At 43.3% G+C, this 20,342-nt stretch overlaps 1 protein-coding gene across 7 annotated transcripts in view; it reads left to right on the top strand.

The window, feature by feature from the left end:
* Positions 1–20,342, top strand: part of TBC1D1 (TBC1 domain family member 1) — a 227,580-nt gene that overhangs the window by 187,854 nt on the left and 19,384 nt on the right. For 6 of the 7 annotated variants that reach the window (XR_013766002.1, XM_079152792.1, XM_079152793.1 and 3 more), the window contains 2 exons: positions 16,739–16,983; positions 18,993–19,152. The exons of the other annotated variant lie outside the window; for it this stretch is intronic. Coding sequence is in view for 5 of the 6 variants with exons in the window: in XM_079152792.1 (XP_079008918.1) it covers positions 16,739–16,983; positions 18,993–19,152 (405 nt within the window). In the remaining variant the exon portion in view is untranslated. The remainder of the gene's footprint in view (positions 1–16,738; positions 16,984–18,992; positions 19,153–20,342) is intronic. 7 annotated transcript variants of the gene reach the window in all.

The following is a 20,342-nucleotide window of genomic DNA, read 5'->3' as shown; positions in this document are numbered from 1 at the left end:
TCACAAACAGAATTCATTAGGAAAATTATAGGAAGCCCAGTGTGTGTGTGTGTGTGTGTGTGTGTGTGTGCGCGCGCGCGCGTGCATTTGGGGTGATTTTACTTTGAAAATGGGGTGCCACCTAATCTCTTGACCAGTTTAAAAAAAAAAAACACGAAGATAGAAACAGTGTATCAGATATATGTGTAGTTGCCATAGTGAAGACATCTCTGAATTGGAACTTAATGGTGGAGCACAAAAGACCCTCTGACTGACAGGAGCCCTGCAGGGTTTGCAGTGATGTGACTGCTTGTCCGCTCCCTCTCATTAGGGCCCAGTCTTCACTGGTGGGGAACAGGCTCAGGAGCCTGGTGTGCTGCCAGTAGAGCAGGTGGCCCCGCTACCAGAATACCTGTCCTACTGCCACCACTGCAGCCTCCCCCTCCAGGGTCCCTGACAACTTGAGAGTGTGTGCAGACCAGCAGCCTTGATGGAGGGGGAGGCAGAGGAAGTGCGTGGGATCAGGCAGTAAGTAGCAAGTTTCCTAACCTTAAATGTCATCTTTCAGAAACTGTCCCTGGCTGTGGCCTCTTTTCCAAGTGCAGCCTGGTCTAGGTGCCTCTGCTGAGCCCTTCCACTCTGCCCCATGCGCTTTCCCCTTGATGAATAACATTTATATTCACACCGTGTTGTTACTTGAGGCTAATACTTATTAGTATCTTGGACTGAATGTTGTGTAAGGTCAATCTACTTTAGTTAGTCCTCACAGCACTATCACAGAGAGATTATTGAGAAAATTAAAACAGAGCTTAAGCAACTTGTTCAAAATGACACAGCCCATTTGCTGTGAAGCAGTGTGGTGCCCAAACCATGCTCTTGACTCCGGCACCCTGCAGCTCTCCCCTGCAGGGTGCAGCTCTCACTAATCTCCACTGTTTCACCAGTATACCCTCCACTCGCTCTTAGGACAGTGCCTGTCACATAGTAGATGTCAGTAACTCTCCCTGGGTGTTGACTGAGAGGCACTGCACTAGCGCTGCATTTTCACACTACTCTCACCACAGCCCTGAGGCGTTAGCCCTTTATCCTGGAATGAGGAGCCTGAAGCACAGAGACATTACGGTCACCTGAGCAGAGGTGCCAGGACCTAAATCTGCTATTAGCTCTGCATTGCAGTAAGGCCCCCGCGCCCAGAAGCCCCACAGACTGTGATGGCAGCGGCTGGGTGGGTGAAGGGTGATGCTGTGACAGGCCTGGGTGGCTGGAGCCCATTTGGCCCACTGACCCCAGGGATAGCAGTTTTGTGAATTGGCAGTAGCTGTGCTGCTAATGTGATGAGTAACAGAGAAAATGACATCATGTTCCTATCATGTGAAATGGAGTGAAAAATAAATTCAGGGTGGGAGGTTGAAAGGGAGTGAGTACGGAGAGTTGCTCCCATCCCGCGTACTCCTTCGTGGATGGGAGGAGGGAGCGTTCTCCTCTTTGTTCCTCTTCCACAGGCAGAATCAGCTTTCCTGTGCTCCAGTGTCAGCACTTTTCTCTGAGGGAGGAGACAGTGCAGAACAGCCCCAGAGCCACCGCCCAGCCAGGCCTCCCACCTGCCTCCAGGTGGCCTGCTGAGGACGGCAGAGCCTAGCTACTGTATGTTCTGTCACTTCCCATCCCCAACCTCTCCCTTCTGTGCCCCCAAAGCCAGCTGCATTGTCCCCTGTCCCCCAGTGCTAAACCCTTTCCTCACCTCTTAGCCACACCTGACCCAGCCTCCATTTTCAGTATGCTCCAGACACTCTCCCAAGGGCCTAAAAGGACCATGATATGTTTTCCAACTCACTTTGCGAGGTTATCCAGGGACCCTCCCTGGTCAGCTCCTCTCCCCAACTTGACCCTGAGAAGCCTGGACATTGGCCCAGACCCAGCAGTGGGGTCCTGTTGCCCCTCACCCAGGCCATGCTGCACCCGCTCAGTTGTGGAGTGTGCACTTTGTTTCAACTACACCCTGGCCACCTTGTGGCCATATAGGTGTGTGGTACAGAGTGAAGTCCAGTCAGTCCTGTTTTTCTTAAGTGGCATCCATATGCTGGCCAGAACAGGGAGCTCGCTGGTTAGATGTATTTTGGTCTTTCATGAGTTCCCCTCCCCCTGCTTCTTGCTTAACTTTCTGAAATTGGCTTTTAGTTTAAAGAACATTTTGCAAAATTTGTACCTCCAAAGAGTAAGAATCATGGTCCTTTAGTCGGGTGGTGTTTCACAGTTTGTAAAGTGTTTTCTCACACTTGGTCAGGTTTCATCTTTATGCAGCCCTGCATGGAATTGGGGATGAAGTTAGTTCCACATTAGAGGAGATGAATGAAGCCCTGAGGGGTTGAGTGCTTTGCCTAAGCCATAGGCTGCTCAGTGGCCTCCATGTCCTGCCCCTCTGAGATACCTGTTGCTTCCATCTCTCGTGGCTCTGCTCCCCTCATCCCTGCATGTGGGCCCAGGAGGAAATGACTGCTCTGGTGGCTTAGCAGGTGACATCTGGCAGGTCACTCAGAAACCTGCCCCACTCTTTATGCCTGGACAATGCTTCACCCATTGTCCAGGATTCAGATGACCCTGACCTTCCTCTTCTCTAGTCTTTGGCTCTGTTCTGGGTGGACGACATGGACCACCAAGCTTTCTGCCTTCTGGCTGGGGCTTCTGCTCTCATTCTGCCCACCGTGGGGGCTGCAGGTGAAACTGAGCAACTACCTGGAGCCTCCTTTCAGGCTCACTTTGCTTCCTATCTGGAATACCTTTAGCAGTTAACTGCTTCCACCTGGTGAAGCTGTCCGGCCTCTCCTGTGTAGGAGGGATTTATCTGGAAGAATACTTGACAGTTCAGAGACACAGAATCCCTGCTAAAGCAGAGAGCAGGAACGGGAACTCATTTCCCAGATTGCTTTGTTGCAGTCCCATTAACGTGTGTTATAGGTCACTAAAGTGGTGGCACTCTGTAGGGCCCTGTGAGGGTCTCATGAATTTCTCTGTACCCACAAGTGGGATTTTTGAATGGGCTTCTAGGTGTCCTGGGCCTGTGAGACTAGATGAACTCAGGCTGCCCGTGCTGTAGGAGCGGCACAGCGCACGTGTCAAGGATACCCTTAGGTCAAGACTCCAACCTGGCACCTGTCATGCTTGAACTGGATGTATTTTACCCAGATGTTTAAAACCTGCCTAGTGGCTGATTGAAAAGGAACTGGTCCAAGTGTCCAAAAAGAATTTTTCTCCTTGCCTTTTTAGAATCAATAGAAGTCAAGGAGCACTGGACCTTCAACAGTGAGGCTGTTGGATGAGGGTGTTTATGGTGACCTCACATAAGGAGCAGTGTCTCCCTTCCCCTTGCCTGGCTGGTAGTGGCAGTGCGTGCCACACCCTTTGCTGTTCCTTGCTGATGGGTACGGTGGGAGCACTGCCTACTCTTTCATCTTTGGGTTGGAGTCTGGTTTGAGAAACTGCTCTGTGGAGGTCAGCTGAACAGTCCCAGTCCCAGGGTCTAATAAATTCCTGCACCAGCGGCTGCCTGCACTATGCCAGTGTATGCTGTCATTTCTGATACCATTGCGGTCACATCATGAAATTGTATTTGGTCATTTAAATGTGCCCTGTAACCTCAGAGTGATATCACTAAAGGCAGGCGATAAAATGTAAGTGAAACGGGGTGCGATTTCATTTCCTATTAGAGGTCTGCAATCTTCCCAATTCCCTCGAGTCAGTTGTGGTGTGCCAGCATGTGCTAACAACCGGTTCTTCCCACCATCCCCCAAAGAAGCACTGCAGTTAAGTATTTGCAGATTTCCATGGTGTCCAGACACTACTGCAGTCAGTTTTAAGCTACCAGCATGAAGTCGGGTGGTGGAGTTGGGCACAGATGTACACAGGGCCGTGAGGAGCTAGCACCAGCAGTCACTGTGCTGTCAGAGGTGTCCTAGAAATAATTCGCTAGGGAAGAGCTCTCCTTGCTTCGTCTTCCAACCGTGCCATTGATGGGAATTCCAGATAGTTCCTGAGCACCTGGTGTGTTCTCGCCTTTAGGACGCACATATTCCCGAGGGAAGGCAGTCATTAGACAACTGATGATGAAGTTATTTGAAAGTCTAAGAAGTAATACAAAGCGCATTTTTTCCCCTTCAGTTCCTCTTTTCAAATTCATTTTTTTTAAATTGTAAACAAATGGGATACATGTTGTTTCTCTATTTGTACCTGGCGTAAAGGCATACCATTGGTGTAATCATAAATTTACATAGGGTAATGTTGTTTGATTCGTTCTGTTATTTTTTCCCTTCCCCCCACCCCTCCCACCCCTCTTTTCCCTCTATACAGTCCTTCCTTCCTCCATTCTTGCCCCCTCCCTAACCCTAACTCTAACCCTAACACAAACCCCTCCCTCCCCCCATTATGTGTCATCATCCACTTCTTAGCGATATCATTCGTCCTTTGGTTTTTTGAGATTGGCTTATCTCACTTAGCATGATATTCTCCAATTTAATCCATTTGCCTGCAAATGCCATAATTTTATCATTCTTTATGGCTGAGTAATAGTCCATTGTATATATAAACCACAGTTTTTTTTATCCATTCATCAACTGAAGGACATCTAGGTTGGTTCCACAATCTGGCTATTGTGACTTGAGCAGCTATGAACATTGATGTGGCTGTATCTCTGTAGTATGCTGATTTTAAGTCCTTTGGGTATAGGCCAAGGAGTGGGATAGCTGGGTCAAATGGTGGTTCCATTCCAAGTTTTCTAAGGAATTTCCATACTGCTTTTCAGAGTGGCTGCACTAATTTGCAGCCCCACCAGCAATGTATGAGTGTACCTTTCTCCCCACATCCTCGCCAACACCTGTTGTTGCTTGTATTCTTGATAATCACCCTTCTAACTGGGGTGAGATGGAATCTTAGGGTGGTTTTGATTTGCATTTCTCTTATTACTAGAGATGTTGAACATTTTTTCATGTTTGTTGATTGCTTGTAGATCTTCTTCTGTGAAGTGTCTATTCATTTCCTTAGCCCATTTGTTGATTGGATTATTTGTATTCTTGGTGTAAAGTTTTTTGAGTTCTTTATAGATTCTGTAGATTAGTGCTCTATTTGAAGTATGATTGGCAAAGATTTTCTCCCACTCTGTAGGCTCTTTCTTCGCATTGCTGATAGTTTCCTTTGCTGAGAGAAAGCTTTTTAGTGTGAATCTATCCCAGTTATTGATTCTTGCTTTTATTTCTTGTGCTATGGGAGTCCTCTTGAGGAAGTCTGGTCCTAAGCCAATATGTTGAAGATCTGGACCTACTTTTTCTTCTATAATCTGCAGGGTCTCTGGTCTGATTCCGAGGTCCTTAATCCATTTTGAGTTTAGTTTCGTGCATGATGAGAGATATGGGTTTAGTTTCATTCTGTTGCATATGGATTTCCAATTCTCCCAGTACCTTTTGTTGAAGAGGCTATCTTTTCTCCATTGCATATTTTTGGCCCCTTTGTCTAGTATGAGAAAATTGTATTTATTTGGGTTTGTGTCCATGTCCTCTATTCTGTACCATTGATCTACCTTTCTATTTTGGTGCCAATACCATGCCATTTTTGTTACTATTGCTTTGTAGTACAGTTGAAGATCTGGTATTGCGATACCCCGTTTCACTCTTCTTGCTAAGGATTGCTTTAGCTATTCTGGGTTTCTTATTCTTCCAGATGAATTTCACAATTGCTTGCTCTATTTCTGTAAGGTATGTCATTGGGATTTTAATTGGAGTTGCATTGAATCTGTATAGCACTTTAGGTAGTATGGCCATTTTGACAATATTAATTCTGCCTATCCAAGAACATGGGAGATCTTTCCATCTTCTAAGGTTTTCTTCAATTTCTTTCTTTAGTGTTCTGTAGTTGTCATTGTACAGATCTTTCACCTCTTTTGTGAGATTGATTCCCAAGTATTTTATTTTTTTCGAGGCTATTGTGAATGGGGTAGTTTTCCTAATTATTCTTTCCAAAGATTCATCACTTATGTATAAAAATGCATTACATTTATGTGCATTGATCTTATATCCCGCTACTTTACTGAATTCACTTATGAGTTCTAAAACTGTTCTGGTGGAATTTCCTGGTTCCTCCAAGTATATAATCATATCATCCGCAAATAGGGATAGTTTGAGTTCTTCTTTTCCTATTCGTATCCCTTTAATTTCTTTGGTCTGTCTAATTGCTCTGGCTAGAGATTCAAGGATGATATTGAATAGAAGTGGTGAAAGGGTATCCCTGCCTTGTTCCAGTTTTTAGGGGGAATGCTTTCAGTTTTCACCATTTAGAATGATATTAGCCATGGGCTTAGCATAAATGGCCTTTACAATGTTAAGGAATGTTCCCACTATCCCTATTTTTTCTAGTGTTTTGAGTATGAAGGGGTGCTGTATTTTATCAAATGCTTTTTCTGCATCTATTGAAATAATCATGTGATTCTTGACTTTAAGTCTATTAATATAGTGAATTACGTTTATTGATTTCCTGATGTTGAACCAACCTTGCATCCCTGGGATGAAACCCACTTGATCATGGTGTACTATCTTTTTAATATATTTTTGTATGCGATTTGCTAAAATTTTGTTGAGAATTTTTGCATCGATGTTCATTAAGGATATTGGTCTGAAATTTTCTTTCCTCGATGTGTCTCTGTCTGGTTTAGGTATCAGTGTGATATTGGCTTCATAGAATGAATTTGGGAGGGTTCCCTCCTCTTCTATTTTATGGAATTTCTTTGAGAAGTATTGGAATGAGCTCTTCTTTAAAGGTTTTGTAGAACTCGGCTGAGAACCCATCTGGTCCCGGACTTTTCTTTGTTGGTAGGCTTTTGATGACTTCTTCTATTTCAGTACTTGAAATTGGTCTATTTAAATTGTGTATGTCCTCCTCGTTCAGTTTAGGCAATTCATATGTCTCTAGAAACCTGTTGATGTCTTCGAAATTTTCTATTTTGTTGGAGTATAGATTTTCAAAATAGCTTCTAATTATGTTTTGTATTTCAATCCTGTCTGTTGTGATATTTCCTTGTTCATTCCGAATTTTAGTGATTTGGGTTTTCTCTCGTCTTCTCTTTGTTAGTGTGGCTAAAGGTTTATCAATTTTGTTTATTTTTTCGAAGAACCAACTATTTATTTTGTCAATTTTTTGTATTGTTTCTTTTGTTTCAATTTTGTTGATTTTAGCTCTGATTTTAACTATTTCCTGTCTTCTGCTGCTCCATCTCCAGGTGTTGGAGTAATTTCTGTTTTTTACTCTTTCATTTATTTCTAACTTCAATCCATTATGATCTGATAGAATACAAAGTAGTGTCTCTATCTTTTGTATTTGCTAACATTAGCTTTGTGGCATAATATGTGGTCTATTTTAGAGAAGGATCCATGTGCTGCTGAGAAGAAAGTGTGTTCGCTCTTGGTTGGATGGTATACTCTATAAATGTCTGTTCAGTGTAAATTATTGATTGTGTTGTTGAGATCTATGGTTTCTTTGTTCAATTTTTGTTTGGAAGATCTGTCCAGTGGTGAGAGAGGCGTGTTACAATCACCTAGTATTATTGTGTTATGGTCTATTTGGTTTCTGAAATTGAGAAGGATTTGTTTGACATACATGGATGAGCCACTGTTTGGGGCATAGATGTTTATGATTGTTATATCTTGCTGATTTATGCTTCCCTTAAGCAGTATGAAATGTCCTTCTTTATCCCTTCTCACTAGTTTTGGCTTGAAGTCCACATTATCTGAAATGAGGATGGAAACTCCAGCTTTTTTGCTGAGTCCATGTGCATGGTATGTTTTTTCCCATCCTTTCACCTTTAGTCTATGAGTATCTTTTTCTATGAGGTGAGGCAACATATTGTTGAATCTTTCTTTCTTTTTAATCCAGTCTGCCAGTCTGTGTCTTTTGATTGATGAATTCAGGCCCTTAACTTTCAGGGTTATTATTGAGATATGATTTGTATTCCCGGTCATTTGGTTCATTTCATTTATTTATTTATTTGACACGACTTGGTTCCTCCTTTATTTGACAATTCCTTTAGGATAATTCCTCCCTTTGCTGATTTGCTTCTTTGTTTTTCATCTCTTCCTCATGGAATATTTTGCTGAGAATGTTCTGTAATGCTGGCTTTCTTTTTGTAAATTCTTTTAGCTTTTGTTTATCATGGAAGTATTTTATTTCATCGTCAAATTTGAAGGTAAGTTTTGCTGGGTATAAGATTCTTGGTTGGCGTCCGTTTTCTTTCAGGGCTTGAAAAGTGTTGTTCCAGGCCCTTCTAGCTTTTAGGGTCTAGATTGAAAAATCTGCTGATATCCGTATTGGTTTCCCCCTGAATGTAATTTGGTTCTTTTCTCTCACAGCCTTTAAAATTCTGTCTTTATTTTGTATGTTAGGTATTTTCATTATAATGTGCCTTGGTGTGGGTCTGTTGTAATTTTGTGTATTTGGAGCCCTATAAGCCTCTTGAACTTGATTTTCCATTTCATTCTTCAGATTTGGGAAATTTTCTGATATTATTTCATTGAATAGATTGTTCATTCCTTTGGTTTGTTTCTCTAAGCCTTCCTCAATCCCAATAATTCTTAAATTTGGCCTTTTCATGATATCCCATAGTTCTTGTAGATTCTGTTCATGATTTCTTACCATCTTCTCTGTTTGTTCAACTTTGTTTTCAAGGTTAAATATTTTGTCTTCAATGTCTGAGGTTCTGTCTTCCAGGTGTTCTATCCTATTGGATATGCTTTCTATGGAGTTCTTAATTTGGTTTATTGTTTCCTTCATTTCAAGGATTTCTGCTTTTTTTTTTCTTTCAATATCTCCAACTCTTTATTGAAATGATTTTGCTCTTTTAACTGTCAATTGGTGCGATCATTCAGTGCCTGCATTTGCTCTTTCATCTCCTCGTTTTCTTCCCTGATCATTTGAATTATGTACATTCTGAACTCCTTTTCTGTCATTTCTTCTGCCGTGTTGTCATTGGGTTTTATTGATGTAACATCTAGATTTGTTTGGGGCATTTTCTTCCCTTGTTTTCTCATATTGTTCAGGTATCAGTGGACCGCTGAGATATTGCAGATTTCCTCTATTGACTTACAATGTCCCTGAAGATTTCTATATATATCCCCCCTTAGCCTTCAGTGGGCTGAAGTCTTGGAGGAAGTTAATAGTGCGGTGCTCCACAAGGAAGCTGCCTCTCTAGGAGTGGTGGCCTTCAGGTGGGGTATATTCCCTGCTAGTGGAAAAGAGGTGCCTCCACTTGTTGACCAATGGTCATCCAAAGGGGACCTAGGCTGTGGGCTGAGGCAAGGCCTGTTTGGGCCTATGTCTCTGGTTTTATCGTCCTTGTGGGAAAACCTCACCTGGCAGGGAAGACTCACCCGGTGGGGAGGTCTCGCTGGTCAGTTCCCCTCCTAGCGGTTCCCCTCAATCTCCAACTACCACCTGGGCTGGGCTGCCTTCCTCTGCAATGTTCCCAGGGGCCCAGACCTACCTCCTGGGCCTGGGAGCCTCACCCTTCCAAGACGAGTCTCCTTAGGCTGCCCATCCTCAGAGAATCTGCCCGCCCTCCTGGAACCTTCGCTCCGCCCCTAAGTGTTTCTCTGTGCGGCTCTTCCACCAAGAAGCCTCCTAGGTCCTGGGACCCTGCTCTGCACCTAATCGCCTGGCTATGTGGCCCCTCCTGTGAGCAGCCACCTGGAGCCCCGTACAATCGCTCCGAGTCCCAGTGACCCGCTGCACGCCTCTTCCTCCAGACAGCCGACAGGTGTTCCGGTGCGGTCACTCGGAGTCCAAACAACTCACTGCACGCCGCCTCCTCCCGCCAACCACCCGTAGCCCTGGGCAGTCACTCTGAGTCCAAGTGACCCGCCCCGTTCCTCCTCCTCCTCCGGGCAGCCCCCCCAGTGTTCAGGAGCGGTCGCTTTGAGTCCAAACAACTCACCGCTCGCCTCCTCCTCTGAGCAGCTGCCTGGAGCTCTGATGCAGTCACTGTGAGTCCAAGCGACCTGCCGCGCTCCTCCTCCAGGCAGTCCCTCGGTGTTCAGAAGTGGTCGCTCTGAGTCCAAATTGCTCTCTGCGCAGCTCTTCCTCTGGCAACTGCCTATAGCTCTGGTGCAGTCGCTCCGAGTCCAAGCGACCCACTGCACTCCTACTCCTCTGGGCAGGCCCCGGTGTTCAGGAGTGATCGCTCTGAGTCCAAACAGCTCTCCTCGCAGCTCCTCCTCTGGGCAGCCGCCTGGAGCCCCAGTGGTTGGTCTGATTCCAAGCGCTGTGCTGAGCGGCCTCCTCCACAACGCTCCCAGCCGTCTGAGCTCACCACCCCAGCGGGGGGAGGGGTGTCATGCCGGGCAGCTCTACTTCACAAAGTTCCCTGCGTTCTGGGACTACCGCCCCATCCGGGATGCCTCCCCAACGGGAGAGACTCACCCGGCTGCTTTGAGTTGGTCCCAAGTCTCTCAATATCTCCTCTTTTGAATCCTGAGTCCTAGAGCAACATGAAATGCAGCCACCCTCTAGTCCGCCGTCTTGAATACCCCTCTTTTCAAATTCTGCTCAAAGCCAAATGCAACAATTTAAGAAAATGTTAGGACCACAGATCTTCATCCAGGAAGGAATTCTGCATATCATTTGCTTGTGGGTTACTCTTTCTTCTGCAAATAAGGAACCAGCCCAGCAGCTGGAGGTCAGGGTGGGCTTTCTGGTTTCCAGTACCACTGCAGAGATTTAGGGATCTCCAGGCCCCTGAGGAAATGAGCAAAAGAAAGTCATTAGAGATGATTGTTCAGAGCATCAGCCAGAATGAAAAGCTTTGCAGGTGGCACCATGTTTCCATTGAGAGACCTCAGGCCTCTGATAGCAGCTGCAGTGTAGTTGACAAAGTGAGCTGGGACCTCATCCAAGGTGTGGTCAGGTGGGCTCTGTGTAGAATGAGGCAGGACACTCAGACTGGACAGTGCTTCTCACTGCATTGGACAGGAGCCACCTGCAGGATACCTTGAGGAGCTTATAAACATGTTTCTGAAGGGCCAACCTGGAAGGTGCAGGTTCAACAAACCCCAGATGATCTGATGCAGTTCCCCTGGGAATTGCTGGGGAAGGCTCTTCACCCTGCTCCTGGAGCCTGAAGGGGAGCAGAGACTGATTCTGAAAAAGCATCCCTTAGATGAGTGCAATTCTTGGGAACACCTAGAGGGCAGAGATTTCCATGAAAGTTAAATTCCAGGTTGCTTAGACATTTAAGTGGTGGATCTCCTTATCCAGTCTTCCTAGCATGTTTCTCCACTTAGACAAGATGCAAAATTGCTTCATTTGCTTTAATATGATTAAGGGATTTTCTTTTTGCTCACGTTTGACATTCTCCACTGAATCTTTTTTTTAATTTTTAATTTTTAATTTTTTTTGAATCAGTTAAGAGTTGATCATGGATATTCTTTTATAACCCAACAATCATCAGCAACAGAAGAGTTTTTAACCAATTGCACAGTACTTTTAGAAATTGAAAATATTATTGTATGTCACTGAAATTATACCAGTTGGTAGTCAGTCTCTTGAGGGATTAACAAGTGCTTCACCCTCTGTCTCCTGTACAAGTGGGCAGTACAATAATAATAATAAAATGAGCAATAATGCAGGTGAGTGATATGTGCTGGACAATTATGTCAACTCAAACACTGGAACAAAAATAGATGTATATCAGAAAACATTCTTTTTGTGGATTGTAATCTTCCTCTCAAAAAACAAAGAGCAATGTTATTAAAATACTGTGGAGATTTTGAGAATATACAAAGACAATTTTTTAAAACACATGGACTGAGTAATGCTGAAATGAACACGAGCATGTATGCATCTTTTCCTAATCCTCTTTTCAAGTTCTTTGCATGTAAACCCAAAGGTCAATGCAGGACAGTTTTCTGAGTAGCCTTAGACCGCACCAGTTCTAACTCGCTTTGCTCACTTATAAAGTAAAGGCAGACTATCCTGGGAATCAGTATCCTCAGACAAGTTGGAGCAGGGAAGAACAGCATGAACTCTGTTACAGACCTCTCCTGGAAATAGGATGCTCTTCAACTCTTTGACCAAGCCTTGGTGTTGCCCTTAGGGTATAAATCCTAGAAGCTATAAAACCCAAGGAAGCCTGTCTTCAGAGTCCCTCAGCAGCAGGGGCAGTTGGAGAAAGTGCAGAAAAGGCTCCATTCACCCAGCCAGCTTTCCTGAGGCTTGGAGGAACTCATGAATTCCAGACCTCTGTTGTCCTTTGATGCCTATCTGTATATAACAAATCTGCCTCATGTCACTTGCATATGAATGTTCTGTCTCACAGAACTCAGACTGGAATTTAGGTGGCCAGTACAGGGAAGCTGAATCAATCACAGTGTGATTGATAAATCATTTGGAGTTTTATTTTTAATTTGGGGGTGAACTTTTTTTTCCATAAAGCATAAAGACTACAGTACTTTGGATTCCAAAAGTGTACAGGGGCTCCCTTTTCTCTAAAACCTCGTAACAATTATTAACATTTGTTCGTTTGTTGTTGTTGTTGTTTTGTTTTGTTTTTTAATAACAGTTGTCCTGGAAAGGTGTGAGGTCATACCATATTGTGGTTTTGATTTCTGTTTCTCTGATAATTAAAGATTTTGAGCACTTTTCTTAGGCCTGTTGAATTTGTGATGTGTGAATTATTTTTTTTCTTCTTGTTGTGTGTGTGTCTTTTTAAGGTTTCTTTTTTTTTATATACCTTTATTTTATTTATTCATTTTTATGTGGTGCTGAGAATCGAACCCAGTGCCTCATACATGCTAGGCAAGCACTTTACCACTGAGCCACATCTGCAGCCCCTGTGTATGTATTTTTAAATGTATTTTTGCTTATCCATTTGTCTCCCCATTTTTAGATCAGGTTATTGGGATTTTTTAGTATTGAGTTATATGAGGTTCTTATATATTTTGGAAATTCACCCAATATTGAATATATGACTTGCAAATAGTTTTCTGTAAGTTTTTTTGGTTGTTGTTTTGCTATGCACACTTACCTTTGATCTAACTCTATTTGTCTATTGTTGCTATAACAATAACAACCCATACTCTGGTAGTAATAGCCAAACAATTGTTTCCAAGATTGATTTCAAAAGGATTTTCCTCCTGTTTCACCGTTTCAAATGTTATGCTTAAGTCCTCAGTGTATTTTGATTTGATTTTGCACATGTCGTGAGACAGATATCCAGTTTCATTTTTTGCATGATTATATCCAGTGTCCCTGACACCATTTGTTGAGATGAAATCCTTTCCTTACTCTATGTTCTAAGCACCTCTGTTGAAAATCAGATATGTCTTTAAAAACCCCTAGACAACAGACACTCACTGGCATCCCTCTCTTGAGAACCCTTGCCTTCAAGAGCTCTGCTTTCTTTCTTTCTATTACTCTAATAAATCTTGTCACTTTGCTCTTGCCTTGAATTTGTGAGACAAAAATCCTGACTTCCTAGATCCGTGTTACAAAATTTTAAGCGTAGTAATCAAAACAGTATTATCTTGGCATAATAACAGGCATATAGACCAATGGTGCAGAATAGAGAAGCCAGCAGTAAACTTACACATTTATGATGAATTGATTTTCCACTGAATCTTATAAATATCATTCTCACTTTGCACATGAAAGGTAGATAGCTTTAGCTAGAAATTGTAAAGACCTGCAGTTCTTTACTTTGTGGTAAAACTGTACAGGACGTTTTAAAGAGGCAGGGCTCTTATTTCAATTCACTTACAGGAAGGTCTCCACAGTTTTTATCTAGTTTGCAGAAATGAGCTTCGTTTCCCTAAACTGGAGTCTTCCAGAGCCAGTGTGCGTCTGGGGTGGGGGGTGGGAGTGAGACTTCTAAAGCCTGTCTGTCTTGAGTCAGAGACAGTCTAGGATCTTTTCGCAAACTTTCAACTTAGCAAGCAACAAACAGTATTTTGCTCATAGTGACTGTGCTTTGAGTGAGCAGTGAAGTGCAAGGGGCTGACCATGTCCTCAGGTGTGTGCTCTGCAGGCCCCAGGCCCTACTGCAGATGAGCTTCACATGTATGATCTTTGAGAACTGTGTTTTTTCTCCCTAGTGGTAGCTAAGTGCCTTCTAGTTTGGGGCTAGCCATCTGCAGCACCAATGCTGGACTATATAAATAGGATTTTCTGAGGAACATTTTTAATCCAAATGGTCCATTCTCTGATAGTCTGCATCCCCCTCCATACCTGGACTGTCAGGAATGTGTGCAGTTGTGGTATTCCAAAAATTCTGATATCCAGATCCCTTTCACTTAAAATTATTGAATAGCCCAAAGAGCTTTTGTTTACATGGACAATTTCTATTGGTATTCACCACATTAGAAATTAAAACTAATGGAAGAACTCTGGATTGTGTAGAGGGAAATAAGGCCGGGGGGAGAGGGCAGGGATAGGAAAGATAGTGGAGTAAGACAGACATCATTACCTATGTACATGTATGGTTACATGAATGGTGCAAATCTACGTCGTGTACAACCATAGAAACGAAAAAGTTGTACCCCATTTGTGTACAATGAATCAAAATGCAGTCTGTAAAAATATTAAAAAATTAAATAAAACTGGTGAAGTTTAAAAATACTTACATATTTATTTTAAAATAACTATAATAAACTCATACATATAAATGTATTGTGGAAATGACTATTTCCAGAAAAGGTGAGAACACTGACGTTTTATGTTAAGAAGTGTCTAATGTCTGATTTAATAGAATCAGCTGGATTATCGTATTTGCTTTATTCTCTCTGTTGTGGTTATGTTATTTCAAGTACACAAAGAAAACACTGACTCCACAGATCTGTAATTGGAAAAGGGAAATGTGGCCCCTGAAAGGGGACCCCCACACCTCCAGGGCCCTCTGACTAACCACAGTTGTGAACTATTGGCCTCTAAGAAGGTAAGGTAGAACTAGAATGCAGTGTAGATATTGGGCTGTGCCACAGAGTCAGATGACAGTCATTCTCCTGTCAGTCAGGAGCTGAAGGCCACGGCTCAGTGCTCTTCCCCTACCTGGTAAGGACCTGAGCACCCATCTGATTGTACTGAGTACAGCACTCCTTGACAGGAAATTGCATTTAGAATCTCAGGGAACACACTGAGAAACTTGTTAGCTTGGATAGGTTTCTGACATAAACAAATCAATTACACTTTCTAAAACTCTGCAACATGTATGACTTGACTGGTTTGATAGTAACTAAAGATGGGAAAGACTAGGGTTCACAGGTGTTCAGTGAATCTAGAAGGTGATAGTTTGTTGTTATTACCTGGAATTCCTATTAGCTTTGTGTTGTACATAATTGAATTCCAAATTTTGTGAAATCAGTTATTGGGCTGAAACTTTCCTTTGCCTCTGGAAGTGTGTTAGTAAAAATGAAATTTCCAGGCTTCTATGGAACATTATAGTTAATAAACTAATGCAGGGACACTCCTCTACCTTAAATGTAAATTATTTTGCACTGGTGCTTCAGAACTGTGGTATGTATACCTCTTTTTTTTTTTTTTTCTGTCTTGGAAGTGGGGTTTTGAGAATGTATGGTGTATATCTGCCAGATATGTGTCTTGCTGTTCTGCTTATTTTAAAGAGGAAGAGGCCAAGGTTCAGAGAAGTAAACTGGAGCTGTATGTGCCAGAGGTGGGAGGTGAGTGGGTGGGGCTCCAGACTAGTAGAGTAGAGCATTTGTTCTTTGAGCACTGGTTTTGATTACTTTCTAGCAGCAGACTTACATGAATAAGGAGTATTTGGGAAAGAATCGTTCGGAAGAGGTAGAGCAGGAAGAAGTGACTACAGAACAGGAAACCAGGAAAGGAGGAGACTGTTATACTCTTCAGCCACATCTGGATGACTTAACTGCTTTCTCAGGAAGCCGAGGAAGAACATATGAGTGTATCCCACTCCTCTGCTGAAACTGAATAACTATAATTAATGTGTGGCCAGATGCACCTTTGTTGACCTGACCCAGCCCAACATTCTCACCTGTGTTCAAGCACACCTGCAAATCTTAACCAGGCACTCTTTCGCCCCCTGGAAACCCGCCTCCCATGCATCACATTCCAAAAGGAGAGGACAAAAACCACAAAAAGCCTACTGCCCCCCTCCCAAATCCTTAAGTTTTATTTGAATGTCAATTTTTTTTGTGAAAATAATCAAGATTTTTGAGAGCTCTCTATTATTTTTTTAACTCTTCTTGAAGTCAACTCTTGTGTGAAAGAAAACACCCTCTGCCCGCCAGCCTGTTGGAGACCATGCCTGTGGTTTGGAGTGCAGAAATGTGCGTGTGATGAGAATCATTTGCCAACAGAGTCCATGTGGTCTTGGAAAGGCTGACTGGGAGGGTCTGTAGCAAGAGAGTAGGGTGGGGGTCAGGAAACTAGGGCTTTCATGTTCCTCTTGAGAATGGAAGTTCAATGGTTTTGTTTTATATTGAAATCTACATATTTGCAGGATCAAAGATCATTCTGATTTCTTTCACCCAAATCACCAAAAATATAAAAAGTTGATTTATTGCTAATTTTTGAATTGCAAACATTATTCCAAAAACAACCAGCTGACCTTGTTTAGAGAGCAGAGGTGGTGTTAAAGGCTGATTTATGTTATGATCCAACTTCTGAGGATCGTTGCTTTAACCTGAAGCACATTGCATTTCTGGCTCAGTAGTAGTCTTTCTTATTTTATTACAATTTTTCTGTATTCGTTTCCCAGGGCGAACCTTTCCAACACATCCGTACTTCTCTGCTCAGCTCGGAGCAGGGCAGCTGTCTCTTTACAACATTTTGAAGGCCTACTCACTTCTAGACCAGGAAGTAGGATACTGCCAAGGTCTCAGCTTTGTGGCAGGCATTTTGCTGCTTCATATGAGTGAGGAAGAGGCATTTAAAATGCTCAAGTTTTTGATGTTTGACATGGGACTGCGGAAGCAATATCGGCCGGACATGATAATTTTACAGGTACAGAGCATTCCTTATGTCTTTAATAATAAAAACAATGCTAAAAGTGTGTGTTGTCACCTCATGTAAACCTAAGGAGTCTTTCTAACACCCATGAACCTTCTAATATTCTACATTGCTGATAGATTTTCTGTGCTAGGCCTTGTTTCTTGTGCTTTATATACCTGCACCATGACCCACAGGAGGATACTGTTAATTGGCTCCTTTTGTTTATAGGAAAACTGAGGCTCAAAGCAGTCACATCTTTGGGCCAGATTACACAGCTAGCAAGTGGCAGAGCTGGCATTTAAACCCAGGCCTCTGTCTCTGGGACCTTCCATCTTCTGCCCTTCATTAACTTCAGGCAGTCTAACTGCAGCCTCCTCTTCCCAGGACCTGCTTCCCAGCCCTGTCATCCAGGGTTCAGCTCAGATGCCACATCCTGGGAGAAGCTCTTCCTGATCACTGTATGCCATGACCTCCCTCTTGCACCCCAACCTCACTGTCACTTCAGCCTCCTCATTTCTTTGGCATAACATCTTTACTGCCAGAAATTACCTTTTTTTGTTCGTTTGCTCATTGACCTTGTTTTCTGACTTGACATGGCATGTAAGCTTTATGGGAGGGGAGGGTTTTGCTAGTGTCTAGTTTCTATAGTGGTGCCCAGGATGGAGCGGGGATAGGCAGTATGTACTGAATGACCAGGTCTGTCAAAGGAGGCCAAACAGCAGCATGGCCACATGCCAGGCCCTGCCCTCTGCATTTCAGAGCGGGGGAGAGGGCTGGATCCTTCTTCGAGAATACATCTAAATGTCACTTAAAATGTTGAAATGAGTTGATGTGTTCATTTCCCAGCAGTGTGCTATAATTTCAGAGCCTTAGAAAGTATCATTAGAGCTAAAGACTTTGAGAATACCAGATTACGTGATCGAAAATCGTTTTGCGTCCACTTGTGAATATGAACCACATTAACATGATCTCATAGAAGGAAACTGTTTTGTCCCCTGAAAGATTTGACCACATAGCACTTTCCACACATTATCAGGGTCTTCCTATGTTCCCTTTTGTTATCTTTACTGTATAAGCAGCTGTCATCAGAGAGTGGATTTTTTTAAAAATTTCCTATAATGTAGCATAACACAAGTCTTTGGTGGGCCAGTGGCCTCAGTTGATTAGGCTTTAGATACAGAAGAGCTATGGCTGATGTTTAAAAGAAGTTTTTATTTTAGGACTCTGAAGTGGTTTTACTTTATTTTTCCCATTTGGGGTAGTACATACCCAGCTTGGAGCATCTCAGTTGGATTCTAACCCTTGTTGGGTTGTTATTTCTTTAGGCCCAGGTCATGGGACTGCTGGGCTGGCTCAAAAACCCCTGAGGACCGTGGGGCTGCGGGGAACTGGAGTGAGCTTCCTGCCAGAACTGTATCATTCTCTAAGGAAGGAACCCTTGACTTTGGAGTTCAACTTTAATTGGAAAAAGTTATTCACCTTAAGAAAAATACTTGACTTCCTGTGTGATCTTGCCCAGGATCTATGTGTTCCATATGTTATAAATCTAAAGAAATTACACTTGTCCTGCCTTTGAGTAGTTTTGGGAGTCCTGAGGGACTGACTGAGTGAACATGTACGGTGAACTTCTCTGGAATTGTGATGTGGCCTCAGTTTATTCTTAGCAGAGAGACTGGCCTTTTATTTCTCATTCGCCTGCATCTGTGTATTTGTACGAGAATTTTTAAAATGCTAGCACAAGGCAGATGTTTAGATTCCCTTAACCAAGGAACACAGGGGACAGTAAAAAGGAAGTGTCCAGAGACCCAACACTAGTGTCCTGGGCCTCCTCCGAGCCAATGCCTCTTATACTGCGGTCCCCCCAGGAAGCATTGTTGGAGGAGCTAGTAGCTGAGGTCAGTGGCTGCCTCAGCCAACTGGAAAGGTTGAAGTGTCATGATTCTCTTAGACACGAGGATGGGAAAGTTAGTGCGCACAGCCCATCTTGGATTCTCAGCACCTACGGGCATCTGTCCCTGCAGATCCAGATGTACCAGCTCTCGCGGCTTCTCCATGACTACCACAGAGACCTCTACGATCACTTAGAGGAGCACGAGATCGGTCCCAGCCTCTATGCTGCACCCTGGTTCCTCACTGTGTTCGCCTCACAATTCCCGCTGGGCTTCGTAGCCAGAGTCTTTGGTGAGCATTCTCCTGTTACCTGTGGGACGAAAAACATTTCTTGTCACTCGATCTTGGTTCTGCCCAACTTTGTAACTGTGTCACTCACTAGAAGCAGGGTATTATTGATAGTCTGGGTTTAGTTAGGGTTGGTTTGGGGACTCCTGGGTCCTGCTTAGCTTCTGGAAGTACTGGGGCTTGCCTGGCTGCCTCCACCTTGAGAGTTCAGTTTCTCTCATACGGGGCTCTCCCTCAGGGAAGTGGGCGGCAGCCTTGGTCGAGGAGCTCTGCTTTCTACATGTCCACCCCCGGCCTCTGGCCTGGTGCTTTTTCTAGGTTCTTTTTGTGTCTCCTCCTTCCCTTCTTTTCTCTCACTGCCTGTGGCTCTCATTTTCTCCAGTCACTCTGGAAGACCCTTGTCAGGACCCGAGGCCCCTCTATGTGGGTGATTCTCTCCTCTTCTGCTCTGACACCTCTCACACCCCCTGCCATGCCCTCCTGTGACCTTAGACTCCACATGCCAAACCTACCCTTTTCCTGATTTACTCTTTGAGAAACATGGGGGTTCACAGGCAAAGTCTCACAACCTCCTTGAAATGGCAGGGACAGGGCCATCCTCTTGCATGTCAGGGACCCTGTGAAATAACGGGAGCACAATCAATTCCTGTAAGCTTATTTTCCCCACGTTAAGATGAAACTAACTTTTTTTGACAATTCAGGTTCTTTTCACTTATTTTCTTATTGTAAAGGAGGAGGTTGCTAAAAAATGGATAATTATCACATATCAAGTGTATTTAAACGTCCTTTATAAAAAGTCATTTGATAGTTTAAAAACATGTAATCTTTCAAAGATTTATTTATAGAATCAGAGAACATCTTAAAGGGAATATACAAAAACACCGAGAGTACTATTTTAGGCGTACTTTGGTAGACATCTTGTATATCCAAATTATAGAAATCCTAACATTTGCTTTTTAATCTAAGTGAGCACTAACTCTTCTTTTCTCCTCACCTTCCACAGAGTGCTGGGGCTGGATTTCTGACATTATGCACTTCTATCCACAAGGACCTTTGAAGAATCCCCACTTGGCTTTACTAAAGGAATCTCTGTTCTTAAAATATTCACTGTCCTTTTGCATTAACTATCTTTTCAAATCAATTTTTATTTTCTAGCCCCCCCCCCAGAAAAATTAATCACTAAAAGAGAACTA

This window comes from Sciurus vulgaris, assembly GCF_902686455.1.
Source record: "Sciurus vulgaris genome assembly, chromosome: 9".
NCBI lineage: Eukaryota > Metazoa > Chordata > Mammalia > Rodentia > Sciuridae > Sciurus > Sciurus vulgaris.
This window is presented reverse-complemented; position numbering and strand designations above follow the sequence as displayed.